Source organism: Miscanthus floridulus, chromosome 7 (genome assembly GCF_019320115.1).
Source record: "Miscanthus floridulus cultivar M001 chromosome 7, ASM1932011v1, whole genome shotgun sequence".
In the NCBI taxonomy this organism is placed as follows: Eukaryota; Viridiplantae; Streptophyta; class Magnoliopsida; order Poales; family Poaceae; genus Miscanthus; species Miscanthus floridulus.
Genome location: NC_089586.1, coordinates 20,828,829 through 20,847,153, shown reverse-complemented (window position 1 = coordinate 20,847,153; position 18,325 = coordinate 20,828,829). Strand labels below are relative to the sequence as shown.

The following is an 18,325-nucleotide window of genomic DNA, read 5'->3' as shown; positions in this document are numbered from 1 at the left end:
AAGCATACATAGCATTCTTGCATTACTCCCTCCTTTAAAAATTGTTGGTCTCGACTAATTAAATTTCGTATCCCTTAAATAATTCTCCCCTTACGTTGCAACTTTTTGCTACAGATGGCGCGCACGAAATGCACTGCTCGCAAGTCCGCTGGAGGCAGGGCGCCTTGTCACCGGTTAGCTCCTCGTGAACCCCGTCTAGAGCCTACTGAGGCGGAAAGGCTGAGGGCAGAGCTAGCCTGGGTGACTGCTGAGAGGAGTGTAGCTTAGCACCATTTGGAGCAAGTAACACAGGAACGGGATCAAGAAACCCTGGAGGTTCAGAGGTTGACAGTTGCTCACCGCAACTGTGAACGTATGTTGATTCACATGTTGAACCAACAGAATGAAGCCTAGCACGAAGAGAATGTGTTGAGAGCGCGGCAGGTAGAACTGGAGCAGCAATTGGTAGCTATCGAAGAGTACAATAACCATCTCCATGAGGAGGTTCACCTGTTACATAATTAGCTTCACCCTCTCCTGCCCCCTGTGGATAAGAAGGGTTTTCTAGTGCAGTTACCTCATGATATCGCTATCCACAATACAGCTAATGCTACCCTAGCCAAAGCCATTGAGGATATACCGGTTGTTTGTGAGTTTTCAGATGTCTTCCCTGATGACTTGCCTGGATTATCTCCAGACCGTGAAGTAGAATTCAAGATAGAACTCATTCTAGGTACAGCTCCTATTTCTCGAAGGCCCTATAGAATGCCGCCCAATGAGTTGGCAGAGCTAAAGATTTAGTTAAATGAGCTATTAAAGAAAGGTTTGATTCGGCCTAGTTCTTCTCATTGGGGTTGTCTGGTCATCTTTATGAAGAAGGACGAGTCTCTACGCATGTGGGTGGATTATTGCCCCCTTAATGCTGTTACTATCAAGAACAAATACCCTCTTCCTCGCATCGATATTCTGTTTGATCAACTCTCCAAAGCTAAGGTATTCTCCAAGATCGATTTGAGGTCTGGCTACCATCAGATCAAAATTCATCCTAAAGATATACCTAAGACAGCTTTCTCTACTCATTATGGCTTGTTCGAATACCTTGTCATGTCCTTTGGGGTGACAAATGCTCCGGCACACTTTATGTACCTGATGAATTTGGTATTCATGCTGGAATTGGACAAGTTCGTCGTCGTATTCATTGATGATATCCTTGTATATTCTCAGAATGTAGAAGAGCATGATGAACATCTGAGAATTGTGTTAACTCGATTACGTGACAACCAGCTTTATGCTAAGTTCAGCAAGTGCGAATTCTAGTGAAACAAGATACCTTTTCTAGGTCATGTGTTATCTAGAGATGGAATTTCGGTTGACCCTACTAAGGTGCAAGAAGTCCTAGAGTGGAAGGCACCTACTACGGTCACAGAAGTCTAAAGTTTCCTAGGTTTGGCTGGCTATTATCGTTGCTTTATCCTGGATTTCTCTAAAATCGCCAAGCCCATGACTCGACTACTTCAAAAGGATGAGAAATTTATGTGGACTCCAAAGTGTGAAGAGGCTTTCCACACTTTGCAGACCTTACTAACCTCTGCTCCTGTATTGGCACAATCTGACATCGAGAAGCCTTTTGATGTCTACTGTGATGCATGTGGCACCGGTTTAGGATGTGTTCTTATGCAGGAGGGCCGTGTCATTGCTTATGCTTCGCGCCAGCTTCGAAAACATGAAGTCAATTATCCTACCTATGACTTAGAGCTAGCCACGGTTGTTCATGTCCTGAAGATTTGGAGACATTACTTGCTAGGTAATGTGTGCAACATCTATACTGACCATAAAAGTCTCAAGTACATCTTTACTCAACCCGAGTTGAACATGCGTCAACGATGATGGTTAGAATTAATCAAAGACTACAACCTTCAAGTGCACTACAATCCTGGCAAGGCCAATGTGGTTACTGATGCCTTAAGCAGAAAGGCCCATTGCAATTCCTTAGTTAGTGAAGACTTTCATCTGGCACACCTCCTTCATCCTGTAGTACTCCACAATATCACTGTGGATTGCTCTCTTAGAAGTTAAATTATCGAACTCCAGAAGACTGATGTGGGTGTGTTTCACATCAAGCGGAAGATGAAAGAGCAAGAGACCAAGCACTTTAGGGTCGATGACAAAGGAATTCTCTGATTTAATGATAGGCTTGTAGTACCCAAAGACAAAGAACTTAAAAATCAAATTATGGCTGAAGCCCATTCTTCTAGATTGTCCATCCATCCTGGTAGCAGTAAAATGTATCAAGATCTCAAGCTGTATTATTGGTGGACCAAGATGAAGAAAGAAATCGCAGCCTACGTGGCAAGGTGTGATAACTGTTGTAGAGTCAAGGCTATTCACATGAGGCCCGGATTATTGCAGGCACTCTCTATTCCTGGCTAGAAGTGGGAAGAAATTGTCATGGTTGTGATTCTATCTGGGTTATCATAGATCGTCTAACTAAATCCGCTCACTTTATTCCGGTCAAGTCTACCTATCACCCTCACAATTATGCTGATATTTATTTTTAACAAGTGGTACGTCTCCATGGTGTATCCAAATCCATTGTTTTAGATAGAGGACCGCAATTCACGGCTCGCTTTTGGGAATGCTTACATCAGAATCTTGGCACTCATCTAATCCGCAGTTCTGCCTATTATCCGTAAACATCGGGACAGACTGAGCGTGTTAATCAAATTCTTGAAGACATGCTTAGAGCTTGTCTTATCTCTTGCAAAGGCTCTTGGGAGGAATGGTTGCCTCTCGCTGAATTCTCTTATAACAACAGTTATCAAGAGAGTATAAAAATGGCTCCTTTTGAAGCTCTTTATGGCCGCAAGTGTAGGACTCCTTTGAACTGGGTGGAACCCAAAGAAAGAAGATTCTATGGTATTGATTTTGTAAAAGAAGCCGAAGAGCAAGTCCGAACTATACAGAAGAATATGACTGCCGCTCAGGCTAGACAAAAGAGCTATGCTGACAAGAGAAGAAAACCTATTGAGTTTGAAGTAGGTGACCATGTTTATCTGAAGGTATCCCCTATGAAAGGAGTAAAACATTTTGGAATCAAAAGGAAGCTTGAGCCTTGATATGTTGGACCTTACCGCATTATCGAGAAAAATGGAAGAGTAGCCTATAAACTCGATCTACCACGTGAAATGGGAGCTATATTTCTGGTATTCCATGTGTCCCAGCTGAAGAAGTGTCTCCGTATTCCTGAGGAAAGAGTAGCTACGAGGAGAATCAACTTGAAATCTGATCTTTCTTATGAGGAGAAACCCGTGCGAGTTCTGGATACTCAAGAAAGAGTGACTCAGAGGCGATTAGTTAAGTTATACAAGGTAGTTTGGAGTAATCATAGTGATCGGGATGCAACATGGGAGCGGGAAGATTATTTAAAGAAAAATCATCTAACTTTCTATACTAAATGGTATGCTTTCTAAATCTCGGGACAAGATTTTTCTAAGGGGGGAGGGCTGTAACACCCTAGGTGTTTGGCTTCTACAAAATTGCATTTCATTTCATAAACATGTGCATCATCTATCTCATCATGCCATTGTTACTAAAACATGCATATGCAACATTCGCAATTATGTTTGTTTCATACTTGATTGCTTGTAAATGGTAGTAGTGAAACATGTGATTGAAACATGAGTTGCTCATACCTTGAAATATGGCAACATGGTAGTGATATGACAAGTTTAAAATTTCAACAAAAGTCATGAAACATGTGAAACATGGAATTGTAACATTAGAGTGAAATTAATTGTTTTGTTGCTTCGTCACATGTGATCATTAGAAGTTGGTATAGCACTTGTGTAGAGTGGTTAATTAGGGTCTAATACACCTTAACTACACTTAGGATAATTGATGGGACATTGTTCGTGTGGACCAAAATGACTAAATTGCCCTTTTGTGGAGGTTTGACTTAGAATGAACCATAAAGTGACACTGTTTGACTGATTCAAAAGACCAACCTAGAGACCTTGCATGGCTATGCACCCTTTACCAAAGTTGTAGCCAATTTATCAAGGAACAAAAATTGTTTTATGACTAACTCATGAAAATGTGTGGAACAGCCTCAAACATGGCCCACAAGTCAGATTTGGGGTTGAATTCTACACTTAGAATTTTTCTAAGTCCCTGAGACGATTTTCAGTTTCGTGGATCATTATTTGGAGCCTTGTATCTCCCTAACCAGGCTGAACCAACTCGAGCTCCAATGGACAAAGTTATAGTCCTCACTTAGATCTTCAATTTTGTCAACTATACCATGAATCAGATCGCCATAGTTTGGGAGATATAGATCGTCAAAGTCACGCTGTCAATCGTCACCATCGAGTACTGAATCAAAATTTCAGTTTTGCTACAGTGAACCGACAGTCAGAAGATCACCGCCACGTGTTTGCCACCCATCGCCGGTCTCCTGCTCATGCTGCCATGCGCCATGGGTGTCCTGGCGCTGCTGGCCACGCCTTGAACTTGCACCCGCCGGCCTAACGCACTCGCCATTTCATTTGCTCCACTCCTTCGCCTCTACCATGCGCAGCACCGAAGCCGCAACAGCTCCACCATTACTGACCGAGCTTCACCATCACCTTGTGCGCTCGCCACTACAAAAACGCATCGGCCATCTTGTCCCTAGCTTCGCCGTGATCTCCTCTACCACCTCCACCTCTCAGCATGGTCGATTGGGGCCTGGTAAGGGCGTATTCACCGTTTCCATCACCGCCGCCATGACGGGACCTCGCCGGAGTTGGCACTCCACGCGGTCAACTGCCACCGAGGCCTTCCCATCCCCTCTTCTTTGCTTGGTTAGCTTGATAGCAAACTCCGGAAGCTTGTACCGAGCCTAGCCACGCCCTACGGGGTCGAGCCTCGTCGGAGCCGGCCAACCCGTGGCCGTGCGCCGCCATGGCCGTCGCCACTCCCTCTAGCCACTAGAATCGCTTCAATAGATGGTGTCCCTAGGTGCGCATGGGTGAGGTGAACACCATAGCACCGATGGCCTCGCCGGAGCTGCCACCGGCGACGAGCTACGCCGTCGTCTTTCCTTCCTCCCCTGTCTGTCTCTCTATCATGCGGGACCCGCGCATCAGTTGCTGAGCTCAGGCGGGAACCGGCGTGGGCCACGCTGCTTCTGGGCTACGCTGGCGTTTGCGGGCGCATGCGTTGTGGGCCGCCGTGTTCTTTCAGGCCGGCCCAGCAGTAGAGTTAGGGTTTCAAATTTGTTTTGTTTTATTCTTTTTCACAGATTTGAGTACATATTCAAAAATGTGTATCTCTTAGTTGATAGATCCAAATGATGTGGTTCCAATTTTGTTGAGTTCATGATAATGTCTAGTTTATATTAAAAAATATAATTTATGCCTTGTTCTGTTATGAAAAATGGAGTTGCTAATTATCTCTTTTAATCATGAAGGAAATAGGGGTAATTATATCTTTTTCTATGTAGCTCCAAATGGCATGAAATTTTTATGGTGTATTGCTCATATCATGAATAGCTTGTAGTTAAATTTTCATATATTTTGGACACTGTATGTAGGAGTTAGGAAATTCTCTTGTTTGCATGGATGGATCTTGTAGGAATTTTCATAATTTTTCTATAGATCCAGTAAAGGTAAAATTTGGTGAGTGCTATTTTTATGCTAGAATGATGCTAGGAAAAATGTGAAATCTATTGCTTGACACTTTTCATTAGGGTTTCCTAATTATGCTAGAAATAGCCCTGCCATCTGTTATTTTTGATATAGCAAGTTCTACTTGACCAATTGCTTTGGAATTTTTATGGTAGTCTATGTGAAGCATGAGACAGCTACTGTAATTTTTGTAGATTTTTCTATATAGTTTTACTATATGTTGCTTTAATCACCTAATTAACTAAATAAATTAGAAAAGGACATTAAATAATTTATTTAGAAGTTGGCACTATACTTTCTGATGTTTCTCTGGTATGCACAACAAGTTGGTTAACTTGGTTTGGTCCAATTATGCTTTTGCATAATCACTAAATAATTAATTTAGTAACCCTGTCATTTCTGGATATATTCTAGGTTTACTTGAATTTGATTTGGTTAACGTAAGAATCATGCTTTGATGTTTATAAATGATTTGTAGAGAATTTCATAAGCTTTCCAGAATGTCCTCTTGCAAGTCATTTGAATATATAGAACTCTTGTTGTGATTGAATTAAGAAACTATTCGTTTGCATGTGAAACCTTAACTTTGAATTAAGTATGCCTTTACTATTCCTAAGCTTGTGGTAATGTTCCTAGGTGTTAGGCCTTTAACTGAAGATGAGCATCTTTATCTTAGGTTATGCAAGTTAGGTAAGTTGATCTTGTCCTTCAAGTTAAGTTAGATACATGTTTTAAAGTGATTTGAATAGAGCTATTCTTAATCGGTAAACGAGTGTCCAGTGATGTTTCGTTAAACACTTACTGTGATCCCTTCATCATGAGCATCATGTCATTCCTTATGCATCCATAATATTTATCTTGTGCATCAGCATGCAATAGGTGTACCGGAAGGTGTGACACTGCTGGAATTCAAGGAGCCAAGCGGGGAGCAGCAGTAGCCAACACCGGAGGTTTAGGAGGTGCAGCCCTCGGGAGAAGTGCCAGATGAGGTCGCCGTTGAGTGCCCGGATCACCGTCCATGCAACTTTATGAAAGGCAAGCCCCGGAGCATATTAAGCCTCCTAATTTCTGAAATGCAGTTAAAGTATTATTGTTACATATATATATTGTTGCATTAAGTTTAGGTGTTGGATGCAAACACTTGCTACATTGGTTATCCAATCCTTGTCCATATATTGATACCCTGAATCCTATGTAGCTCAGGTTCACGTAGTGCTTAGCCCTGCTTAAACGCGGTAGAAGTCAGGTGATTTCCTGTCACCTGCGAGATATAGGGACATACATATGGCACGGTTGGCTATATTTGCTATCGTGGAAAAGAACCTGTCTTAATTTGAAATGAAGACTGGGCGGAGGCTTGCCGGTTTGCAGTGACTCCGTCTGTGTTGCTTAAGGACTGAATCTTGGAGCCTTTCCTATTCATGTTGAACGCATGCCTCTCTCTTAGTTGGCCGGGTCTGTAGACCGACCACGAAGCCGAGTAGCTCATCTTAGGCCGGGAGTCGATAAGTATAAAGTACGCCTCGGAATGGAGCCATAGGCGTGAGTCCAAGGGTAGGTGATTTAAAAGTCCTGATCGTCCTGGCAGAAGGGTATCCCTGAGAGTGCTGGAGCTGATCAAACCCGCGAATTTGGTTCCTGAGTTGTCCCAAAGGTGACCCACGGCTACCCTTGCAAAGTATGCCAGGGTGAGAGTTAGGAATACCCCCTCAGCTGAGTTGTAATTCGATTTGAGTCGCCATCTCTCCCGGTTAGTGAGAACTTGACGGGCTTATCTCCAAAGTAGATACACTAAATAACATAATGGTTTAAAAATGATGATATGATGATGACAGCATTATTATACCTGCTATGGTTAATATTGTTTGCTCCTAATAAGTGAGTGCTCTAGTACAAGTGCAAATCTAGTGGACAAGTAAATGATGATAAACTTGATGCGAAGTTTAAATTGGTTACTATATTCATAAGCTCTTTTATGCAACTGTGTCCAGCTAGCCCACCTCATAAGCCTTGCATGACCCTTGGTGTCTTTATTTCTAGTTTTGACGGGTAAGTCTAGCTGAGTACCTTCTCGTACTCAGGGTTTATCTCCCATCTGTTGCAGATGATCAGTTCTACTTTGGTTGCTGCAAGTATTGCCTTCTCCCGGCTAGGGATGAAGACTAGACCGTTGGGCGCGGTCTCTCCTAATTCTCGTACCTAAAGATGCTTTTGTGGGACATGACTAAGATCTGGCAATGTATTTAAAACTATGAAGTTATGTACTAAACTATGTTGCTTCCGCAAATTTGAACTTGGTTTGTAATATTTTATTTGAACTCTGATGGATGTAATCCGAATGCTACTTGTGAAATGTTGTAACGAATGATGTGTTGCGTTGAATCACTACGGTCTTGGTTTGTATGTCGAGAGTTGGTTGAAATCCTTCGCGATTTCCGGACTACCGGGATTATGGGAGCTTAAGTATAGGAATTTGATCACTTCGGTGATTATTTTTGTACTTACGTTCTTATGATTTGGTCGGTTCTATTACAATTAAAATTATAATATTGTTATTAACAACGTTGGTCAGAAAATAACAATATCATAATCATGTCAAATCTCTTTTTCTCCAATTAAATACCATATTGGTTCAAAAATAACTGGAGAATCAATATTTTCTTTAGCAGCGGAAAAAATCTCTTTTTCTCCAATTAAATATCACATTGATTCAAAATAACTGGAGAATAAATAACTTCTTTAGCAGCGGAAAATTTTTCACTCAATTTCTTGAATTTTACCCATAGGGAAAAATTACTTTTTCTATTTTTCTTTTGAGCTATTTTTCATTTTCCAGAAATTAGCAATTACTGGAAAAGAAAAAATCAAAAACTGATCTGGATTCTTTCACTGTTTTTGGCCCAACCGGCAAAGCGGCCCACGGCCCACATCCGCGTGCGCGTTGTCCCGCGCGCTCCCCCCGCGCCCAGGCCGCAACCTGGGCCTGGGCCGGGAATCTGGCCTCACGCGCTGGCTCGCCTGGACCACGACACTGGCCCGCGCATCTGGCGCCGTTGAATCCAATCGGACGGCTGAGCGGGCGTTTCGGCCGGTCAAAACCCCAGCGCCGCTCGGCTCCTCGCAACCCTAGCAGGCTAGCACCATTCACCCCTTGCCTTTCTCTCTCTTCTTTCTCTCTTCACCGCTTTCCACTCCTCTCAGCCGTAGCGATGAAACCGAGCGAGAGCGAGCAAGGCGAATGAGTGGAGCAGCAAGCCCCGACGCCGTCGCCGGCCCCCTCGTCGGCGTGCGCGTTCCCCAGCGGGTGAGCGCGCCGCCGTCGAGCGGCCTGGTCACGGCGCCTCTATGGCCGGATCCCAACGAGCAGTGCCCTCGGCCGGCCCTTTCTTTTCCCCGCGCGCCGGCGTGCACGATGGCGAGGTAAGCCACCCCCTTCCCCTCTTCCCCTTTCGGTTTCTTTGGTTCTTGTGCTCGGATTTCATCCGATTTGGGGATTAGGGTTAGGGTTTGGGGATGGGGTTTCACTGTTTTTTTTTCTCTTGTTCCCCAATCGGATTTAGATCTTGTTTGCTTTTCTTTGTTTGACCGATTGGATGGGTTAGGGTTTCATTTTCTTTTGATTTATTTTCCTTTTCGGAGTTCATCCGAATGGGTTCCCTTCCCATCCAAATTGGTTCCTTTCCCCTTCTCCCTTTCTCCTTTCCCATCCCCTTCTTCTTTTCGATTTGGACTGTGTTCTTCTCTTTTCTGAACCAGTGGATGGGAATAGGGTTTAGATCTAGGGTTAGGGTTCGGAAAACGACCTACCCCTTTTTCTTTTCTCTGATTTGAGTTTTCTTTTCTCTTATCCGAACTGATGTGGGGAATTAGGGTTTGGATCTAGGGTTCATTTTCTTCTTCCCCTTCGGATCTGAGCGGGTCTAAGCCGAATCCCATTTCTTTCTTTTCTTTTCGCTTGTTCACCCGAAAAGGGGATCTAGGGTTAGGGTTCGGTTTTCTTTTGATTTCTTTTCTTTTCTTATTTGTATCGAATCCCTCTTTTCCCCTTCCTTTAACCCAGTTAGGGTTAGGGTTAGGGAACCCCTTCTCTGTTCAGATCCGAAAGGAAGTGTTCGGTTCTTTTCTCTTCTTCTTCCCCAAGCTTTCTGCGCGGGTTAGGGTTAGGGTTCTTGAGATCCTTTTCCCCTTTCTTTACTTCTTCTCTGATCGGAACACGGATCTGTTCTTTCTTGCCGTGTCAGTGCGGCACTTTTCCCGCGCGGTGGCGGTGGTGACCGGGGTTCCAGTGACCTCCGCCACCCCCGGTCCCTTTTCCGTTTCTTTTACCCGATTAGGGTTAGAGTCACACAGAGGCAATCTGGCTCTGGTACCAATGTTAGGATCATAAATGTGTACCTCTCTGTGTAACCATAGATCCGGTGTGAGTCTTCTCACCCTTTGCGAAGATTCACCGCTCTGTTCATAGCGCCGCAGCAGCTTGGACGCCAGTGTAGAGGCAGCTCCGGCTCGGTGAAGTTCATAGTGGTACGGTGATGGCCCTGCAGGAGCAACAGCGGTGGTGGCGGGCTCATCCCGTCGCTAGCAGCTCCGTTCAACCTCGTGACACGAGCCTAGTTCTCCACTCCTCTATATATATATATGTTGTGCGACAGGAGCCCACCAACCAGTTAGGATTGGACTCTCCCGATCAGGGAGGAGAGGCTTGGTGGAGATCAACTAACACCATCCAGTCGCGAGGTCGCCGGCGCTGCCGGGAGCGGACAGCAGGTTTCGTCGGACGTGTGAGCGCGCAGTGTGGCGCCGCTGCGGCGCTGCCTGCGTTCATCTTCATCTGCATACAGTGTCGCTCAGACTTCAGGCTCTGCTAGCAGCAGTTGCGCCTCTCGTCTCCTCCAAGATAGCAACACTCCTGACTGACCCCTGCGCAGTGCGCAATCAGAGCCAGGCATGGATTCCAAACTGCATAAATGCCTAAAGATGAAGACAAACGAAACATGGATGATGGGCCATCGGCGAGGCAACGAAAACCACCCTCTCAAGGTTTTTGAATGCGAGTGATGGGCACAGGAGAATTTCTGAAGAAACCACAGCAAGCTTGTCTTTTATTACTGATGACACCACACCTCCACACACGCCAATCCAAAGCTGGTGTGGTCACAATACATAGTATAATTCACCGTTTTTGGACCACCAACAGAGCAAACCAGTACATCTACGGGCAAAACTACACGCAGTTGACAGCCAAGGGCTGGTCCTCGATTAAGAATGTATTTCATCAGGCACTCAAAACTCTATTTACAGATGACATGCGGTTGAAAAACGGGCACAAACGGTATTGGGAGGGAGTTCATAACTTCATATGGGGTTGGACAACACCTAGACCATTCCCAGACGGTTCATGATGCCGAGGACTGGCGGGCGTCTCCAACTTGCAAGGCCCTCTCTACTCGGCGTTTTCCTCGAGGTGGATAAGCTTCCCACTGATTTTCCTGCGAAAAGGGACCATCATGCAGGTATTAGTAAACATATGTGACTTCATCCAGCAGATCTAACTGCGCCTAGTAACATCTAGTCATCTAGATTACTAACACTCAAAATTGGAACACCGTGGACAGCACTTTGTACAGACAGAGATATAAGCAGGGTTGTAACAGACAGACCTTTCATGGCGAGGTTTCTCGTCGGACAAAACCTTCAGCAGCCTTTCTTCAAAGGGCGTGGCATGCCAGCTGACTTTCTGGTCCTGACAACAGGGAAATATCAGACTAGCATAAAAGGTGTCGCTCACAAGTCACACCTAACTGCAAATTTGCAAGGCAAGAGAGCAGCCGCAAGCTGCAAGTATATATACCTCCTTATATTTGGTGGTGGTATTTGGGATGCCGTTGCCGTCCCATGCCTTAGGCAACACAGGAGTAGGGTTGTCGGTTTCCCAGTTCAAACCAAATGCAGGAAAGATAGGCACATCAGAGACGCTCGCCTCATACCATGTCTCCTTCCCAACGTTGCCATCATCAGGGCTGCTGTTGCTCTCGTCATCTGCGGATGATGGCTTCAGCCAATGAGACAGGCTTGTGACTCCATGCTTCCCATATTCTGAACTTTGCTGCGATGACTCCTCACCTTCATCCAGCAGTTGGTTGACATTTTGGCCCTTGGGTTCCTCGGGTGACATCACTTCATTTTGCACTGCACAGTTGTCATAATTTGGGAAGGATACATACTCTGAAGATTCTGTCTCTGTAAGTATAGAACTTGCAAACGTTTGCTGAGCCTTCTCGCTGGAATCTGCGCTCAAATTCCTTCTTTTTGGAGGATTGGATGCTAGCACAGGAGACTCAGCTTTTAGTTCCATCCACTGCATCTTGTTCTCAATGGGTCGCAGAACAGGGTAGATGAACTGTCTGCTAGCCCTCGTACGCTTTCCAGGCTTCGAAGTCTCCTTATAAGCAGTATAGTTAGTTCCAGGAGTCTGAATGTCACCCCTGAGGACCAGAGGGGTTGGGTAAGGTGAATCACTGGAATCAGTGCTTTGATCTCTAACATTCTGACATAAAGGCTTGTCCTCTAAGGATGACTGAGTTTCTGATCCCACCTCAAGAGTACCTTCATCAATGTCCTCCTCATGTCTCGATACTTCATTCTCATCAGAGTTGAGCCTGCATTGAAATACAAAAGGCACCAAATTATAATAATAGTAAACATATTAGTCCACAGGGAACCACTCGTGAAAAGAATGTAAGTGGTTTCTTACAATTCAGATGAGTTTTCTTCAAGTAGCACTGCATCTTTCATCAGCTGTACGTTGGTTGCTGTGTCACCGCACTGTAAGCAAAAAAAAGATATTTAGATGAAGAATTTTAGGACAAGCTTGCAGATGAAAGATTCTTACCTCCTTAGCATCTTCTGAATTGACTTGGATTGAATCTAGTATCTCCGGTGGGGTTTGGGATATTGTGCCACATGATTTGAGATAGTTGGCCTGGTTGTCATGGAATTCCATAAAAGCGCGTTTTAATGAGATTAGCCATTAGCATGTAGTGTATATGGAGTAGTTTTCATGAGGCTTCAAAATACAACAGAATTGCAAAAGCTGAAAGATAATAGTAATTGTGCATATTGACCTGTATACACATAAATAAAGATGGTATTTGATAAACATTTAAAGGTATTTTGGCTATAAAATCATAAGCCGCAAGTTCACAAATCACAACCAGTAGGCAAAATCATCTTAAGATAAAAATACGATTAGATCTCGGGTATCTACCTCACATATATATTGGAACAGGCATTCTCAAAAGGAAATATGTATTGACATGCAACAAACACGTCAAGTCTTATTATATTTTCACAATGCCTCGGCATTCTTTTCTTTAGAAGTTGAAAATTTAATTGACTGTGAACATAGGTGGAGGCACACATGGAAAAATTAGCATATGTTTTTTTTCTCAAAAACACAGGAGAGCTGCGCTTCATTATATTAATACTAAGAAGAAAAAAATTAGCATATGTAAATATCGGGTCGTTTGAATGGTGAGGCAAACACCTCCGGTGGAGGTGGAGCATGCCCTACATTCAGTCTTAAGACGATGGGATTATACTAAAAATAGTGTTTTGATCAGTGTTTCCATATGCATGTCGAGAAAGTAAAAGAAAGATTACAGAACTACATTTGTACTAATTTACACAGGTCACGGTGGCAATTTAACTGTAGCACAATCTAATTCCAGTTTCGAAAAAAAAATCATAAACATTCTCTTTTTTTTTATCGGCAAGCGTTGCCTTCTTGGTGCAGCTCATACGGAGTAATATGAGAAAAATGGTGATCAGCAATCAAGAGTCAAACATGGGTCATAACTTCGGTCCACCTATAGTCATCTACTAGCTAATCCTGAATCACAAATTTCTTTGAACTTTCTGCATGATAATCACCTTGAAGGGAATGCTTGTAGCAGCCATTCTATTTCAGGTGATGTATAGCATGCTGTAACATCATCATAAACCTGAATTGTGCACCTAAAACCTATCGGACAACAATCGGTAACAATAAAGAGATTGTCCGATTCAATTTTCGGCACAGCTCGCCTCCAGTAAGGCCTAAACTCAATTACTCAAATACAATTTTACACAGCTAGTAACAAACACATGAGAACACTGGTTAGTACCTCTCTCCGAAGCTCCTCGTCGACTCCGTGGCCATTTGCCGCCTCCGCATCCCGCTTTCCAGTCGCTTCATCAAACTCTAAAAGGACAATATCGCACAATAAAACCAATAATTTCCTAACAGTCCTCAAAACTAATTGGAACACCAAAATTTGGCATGGCTCTCAAATATCAAACGTACTTTTCTCGTCGTTCAGGAAGGCGTCCCCCAGGCGGCTCTCCCTCACGAGCGGGTCCTGATCAAAGCAAACAGGCAAACCGAATCACATCTCGCCGCTAACACCCGCACCAGATCCAAACCGGAAGAAAAATTTGAGAGACGCGAGGAATCGAGGAGGTAGCAGGTGGATTTGCTCACGCGGAGATCGCCGGACGGATTGGAGCCGCCACGGAAGCAGGAGAGGAAGCAGCCCATGACGATGCCGGAGGATACAAAGAAACCCAACAGTCCCCGCCGCCGCCGCCGCTGAGGGTTTGTGGTAGGTAGGGTTTAGGGATCGGGGGCGCGGAGGAACGGAAATGGAAAGAGGAGAGGAGGGTTGGAGGTGGCGAGGGAGGGGAGACGGTGGCGGAGGCAGGCAGGCAGCGGGATTTGAATTGAGGCGGAGGGCGAAGAGGGGAAGCGAACGGGAAGATCCGGCCTGGTCTGGGCCTTGTGGGCCTCAACAGATTAAACGGATGTACTTCGTGGGCCTAGTCCGGGAACGCGGTCCGTTAGCAATTCCCACGGGTCTTGAGGTTTGGCCCGCGTCTGAACAAGGGTATCGGAGCCGGCAGAGTATTTTTCTATTTATTATTAACCGCACAGGAGTGAGAATTGTGAACTGACATCCTTCGCCTTTTAAATCCAGGGTATAAAGTTTTAGTGTGTCACATCAGGTGTCACATGGAGATATTGCATGGAGTGTTTGGATACTAATAAAAAATAAATTACAGAATCTGTCAGTAATCCGTAAGACGAATTTATTAAGCCTAATTAATTCATCATTAGCACGTGTATTACTATAGCACCGCGTTGTCAAATTATGGACTAATTAGGTTTAAAAGATTTGTCACACAAATTAGTCGTAAACTGTGTAATTAGTTATTTTTTTTAGTCTATATTTAATACTCTATGTATATGTCAAATATTCGATGAGATAGAAAGTAAACTTTACGGGAGGGAGTAAGCAATGCCTTAGTCCCATGTTGCTGCCTCTGCACAGCTAAAGCAGAGGCTAGTGTGTTTTTATTATCAGTCGTCACTCTAAGCAGCATAGGATTATTTTTGGAGGGTGCTCTCTCTTGAAAGAAAGTGCCCAACAATTTAAATCTAAATATTTTTATCATTTGAGTCATAGAGATAGAAATTCATAAAAGAAAATTTGGATGGTGGAGTGCCCAACAATTTGTCTAAATGTATTTCTTTGCATCTGACTCATAACACATAAATAATGATTGCAAGAGAGTGTTCAAAGTCCTTATAATACCGTACTACATGTCAAGCTTGTTTTGTACATCTGGCCAAGCTCCATACGGTTCTATTTTGTTTGCTTCTTGCAACCGTTTTCATAGTGTTGATGATCAATTTGGCCGCTGCGATGCGATGTGGTTTGTGGCACTCGCGGATGTGCATGGTGACTCAGATTACGTGCGCAAAGCGTGCAGAGTTTTGCAAGGACGAGACGTTAAGGCTCTGGCCGAGCAGAGAGACGGTCAAACATGGAAGTACGGAGCTGTGCAGCATGTGGCACACTTGCGCACAGATCGGATGCATACGCATGGAGTCTGAACCATCCGTCGCTTATCCAGATCGAGCAACGCAAACATTTTGGACCCCCACGTGTACAGCAGTAGCATCACATACTATGTACAGCAGTAGCATCACATACTACAACTGCTTCAGGCATGTTCCTTTGTTTACTTATGGTACTTGACATGTTTATTGTTGCCTGGTAAAGAAGGGATTTCATTTCACAAGCCATATGTTCCGAGCAAGCATGACAGCTCCATCCAGATGAGTGGAACACCTTCAGATTTGTGTCCAAAAGGCCGTTGAAACTACAAATTCAGTTCCAAGTGATAGAGATTGATCGATGGGCGTAAAGCAACTACCCAATCTTTTCTACCGCAAGCACCCATGAATTTCCAAAGATTTCTCAAATTTTCCTACCATTCACCGCCTCAAAAGCTACCCCGTCTTCATCGGAAAGTCATAAACACCTCAAGTGCTCTCACCATAACCATAGCTCTCATAGTTGCCTAATGCTCATATACACAAGGATCACTCTTATATATGTGTCGCTCATGCCAATTCATGGCCCTATCACGCTGCATCTCTCACTTATTCTCGCTTTCTTCTCTACTTGAGCTCTATATCCCCTCCAATGAAGTCATAGTCAAAAGCCACTGGAATAGCCCCCTTTGGGGGTGGGGGCGTCTATTGCCCTAACCGAGAGAGGGAGAGTCGCTACCAATTGTTGGGAAAAAATGCTACACGGTCACTTGATAAAATAGTGTGTTTAGATAGTCCGCATGTTCTGATTAGGTAGCCCTATAGTGTCCTTTGCCCTGATGGGACCACAACACAAGCGACTCTCTTACGAGAGGAGAGTGATGTTGCATGGTCTTGCATCGTAGAAATAGCATGATACAGCGTTACTACAGTAGTACCACAGTATTCTGTAGGTAGGATAGAGCTTCTACAGTGTCATTGTAGTGACACTACATTTGCTAAAGGACACTATTGTGGTTGTCCATCCCCTCGCGGTGTCCACCGTAGTGTAAGGATGGAACGTCGCATCGCTTGTGTTATCGCACATGGTTTTGACTTGCACTACTACAGAATATTTATCCGTGTCGGGCGTTTTGCGTTTTCCGCGGCGGGCAAACCGGTCCGCCGGCGTCGAAAGGCCACGGTAAATCGTGGCTTCCCACGGCGGACAGCTTTGCCCGCCGCGGTTATTCGATTTACCGCGGCGGCCACATAAGAACGCCCGCCGCGGTTATTCGATTTACCGCGGCGGCCACATAAGAACGCCCGCCGCGGCAAATCGTTCAGGAAAAACAAAAAAAAAACAAAAAAAGCCCACACGGGCTTGGATCCGGGCCGCACTGAACCTAGATCCCGCCGCCGCCGTCGATTGGATCCGCCGCAGCTCCAACCCGCCGCACCGCCGGAGGGAGAGGAAGGGCCAGGGTGGGCGCCACGCCCACCGGATCTGCACCGCCGTCGATTGGGTGGGAGGGAGACGACGCCCCGCCGTGGATCCGCCACGCCGCTGCTCGCCACCGTGTGCGGAGGAGCACCTGTCACCCGCTGCTCGCCACCGTCGTCGGGGATCTACAAGGGTGCGAGTGTGAGAGGGACAAGATCCACCATTGATCTGAGAGAGAAGAAAGAGGGCTCCACACCTTGCGCCGGATCCGCCGCTGCCGTCGGGGCCTCCACCGCCGGCCGAAGGAGGGAGAGGAAGGGGCGCCGTCGGGGCCTCCACCGTCGCCGTCGGGGCGGCCTGACCTGGAGCGCATGGGGAGGAAGAGAGTGGGGAGGAAGAGAGGCCGACTGCGCCTAAGTATACCTATATATATACGTGTAGGGCTTTTCCGTGGCGGGCTTTCAACGTTGTCCGCCACGGTAATTTGATTTACCGTGGCGGACACCTTACGATGTCCCCCACGGTAAATAGGGTATTTACCGCGGCGGGCATCTTAATATGTCCGCCACGGTAAATCGATTTACCGTGGCGGACACCTTACGATGTCCGCCACGGTAAATAGGGTATTTACCGTGGCGGACATATTAAGATGCCCGCCACGGTAAATCGATTTACCGTGGCGAGCAAAAGTGACCGCTGCGGTAAATAAAAAATGCCCGCCGCGGTAAATCGTGGGATTTACCGCAGCGGGCAAAAATAGGTGCCCGCCACGGAGTGCAAAAGTGCAACGCTGCGCATATTCGTTTGTGTAGTAGTGTTGCACGTACGCCTACAGTCTTGGGGAGCAGCATGCATCCTCGCCTATGTTGAGTCCTAGTTGGGTCCTAGTAAAGATACCCGAGTTATAGATACTTGTTAATAAGTATTATTGGCTTAATCATGGAATATATTTTAATAAACCTATTTAGATATACAATGTTGATATTATTTTTCTCTAAACCTAGTAAAATTTGAGATTGGTTGACTTATCAGAAGGTGAGATTTACATTTTTTTTCATTTATTAGGACGACGGGTAAGATAATGTAAATGAGCTATTTATTTGGGCATTTTTCTTCCAAATCCTTTTGGAGGCTAAACTATTACTCCATCTGTTTCAAATTATATGGAGTTTTGATTTTTATGGATATGTTGCTTTGATCGTATATCTAGACGGTGTACATCTAAGTGCATAGTAAAAGTTATGTGTCTAAGAAAGTCAAAATATCTTATAATTTAGATTGGAGGGAGTATTTTTTTATAGTTTTTATTTAAATATTCCTTTTACTAATTATGTTTCTTACATGAACTCTTTAATTTGGCATTTCTCATTACAACATCGT

At 44.8% G+C, this 18,325-nt stretch overlaps 1 protein-coding gene across 1 annotated transcript; it reads right to left on the bottom strand.

Annotated features, from left to right (window-relative positions):
* Positions 1-10,739: 10,739 nt before the first annotated feature.
* On the bottom strand, positions 10,740-14,351 carry LOC136462761 (protein JASON-like). The gene is made up of 8 exons (XM_066461811.1): positions 14,167-14,351; positions 13,990-14,044; positions 13,811-13,887; positions 12,538-12,627; positions 12,400-12,470; positions 11,497-12,304; positions 11,306-11,388; positions 10,740-11,134 (listed from the first exon to the last, which is right to left on the bottom strand). The coding sequence occupies exons 1-8, from the start codon at positions 14,221-14,223 to the stop codon at positions 11,089-11,091; spliced, it is 1,287 nt and encodes a 428-aa protein (XP_066317908.1). The 5' UTR covers positions 14,224-14,351; the 3' UTR covers positions 10,740-11,088.
* Between the last annotated feature and the right edge of the window lie 3,974 nt (positions 14,352-18,325).

Bases quoted from the DNA above. Each gene is read 5' to 3' on its own strand.
- LOC136462761 (XM_066461811.1), bottom strand. From the start codon at position 14,223: ATGGGCTGCTTCCTCTCCTGCTTCCGTGGCGGCTCCAATCCGTCCGGC. The intron at 13,888-13,989 runs GTACGTTTGATA...TTGTCCTTTTAG, and splicing joins CTTCCTGAACGACGAGAAAA to AGTTTGATGAAGCGACTGGA. The intron at 11,135-11,305 runs GTCTGTCTGTTA...CCCTTTTCGCAG, and splicing joins GAGAAACCTCGCCATGAAAG to GAAAATCAGTGGGAAGCTTA.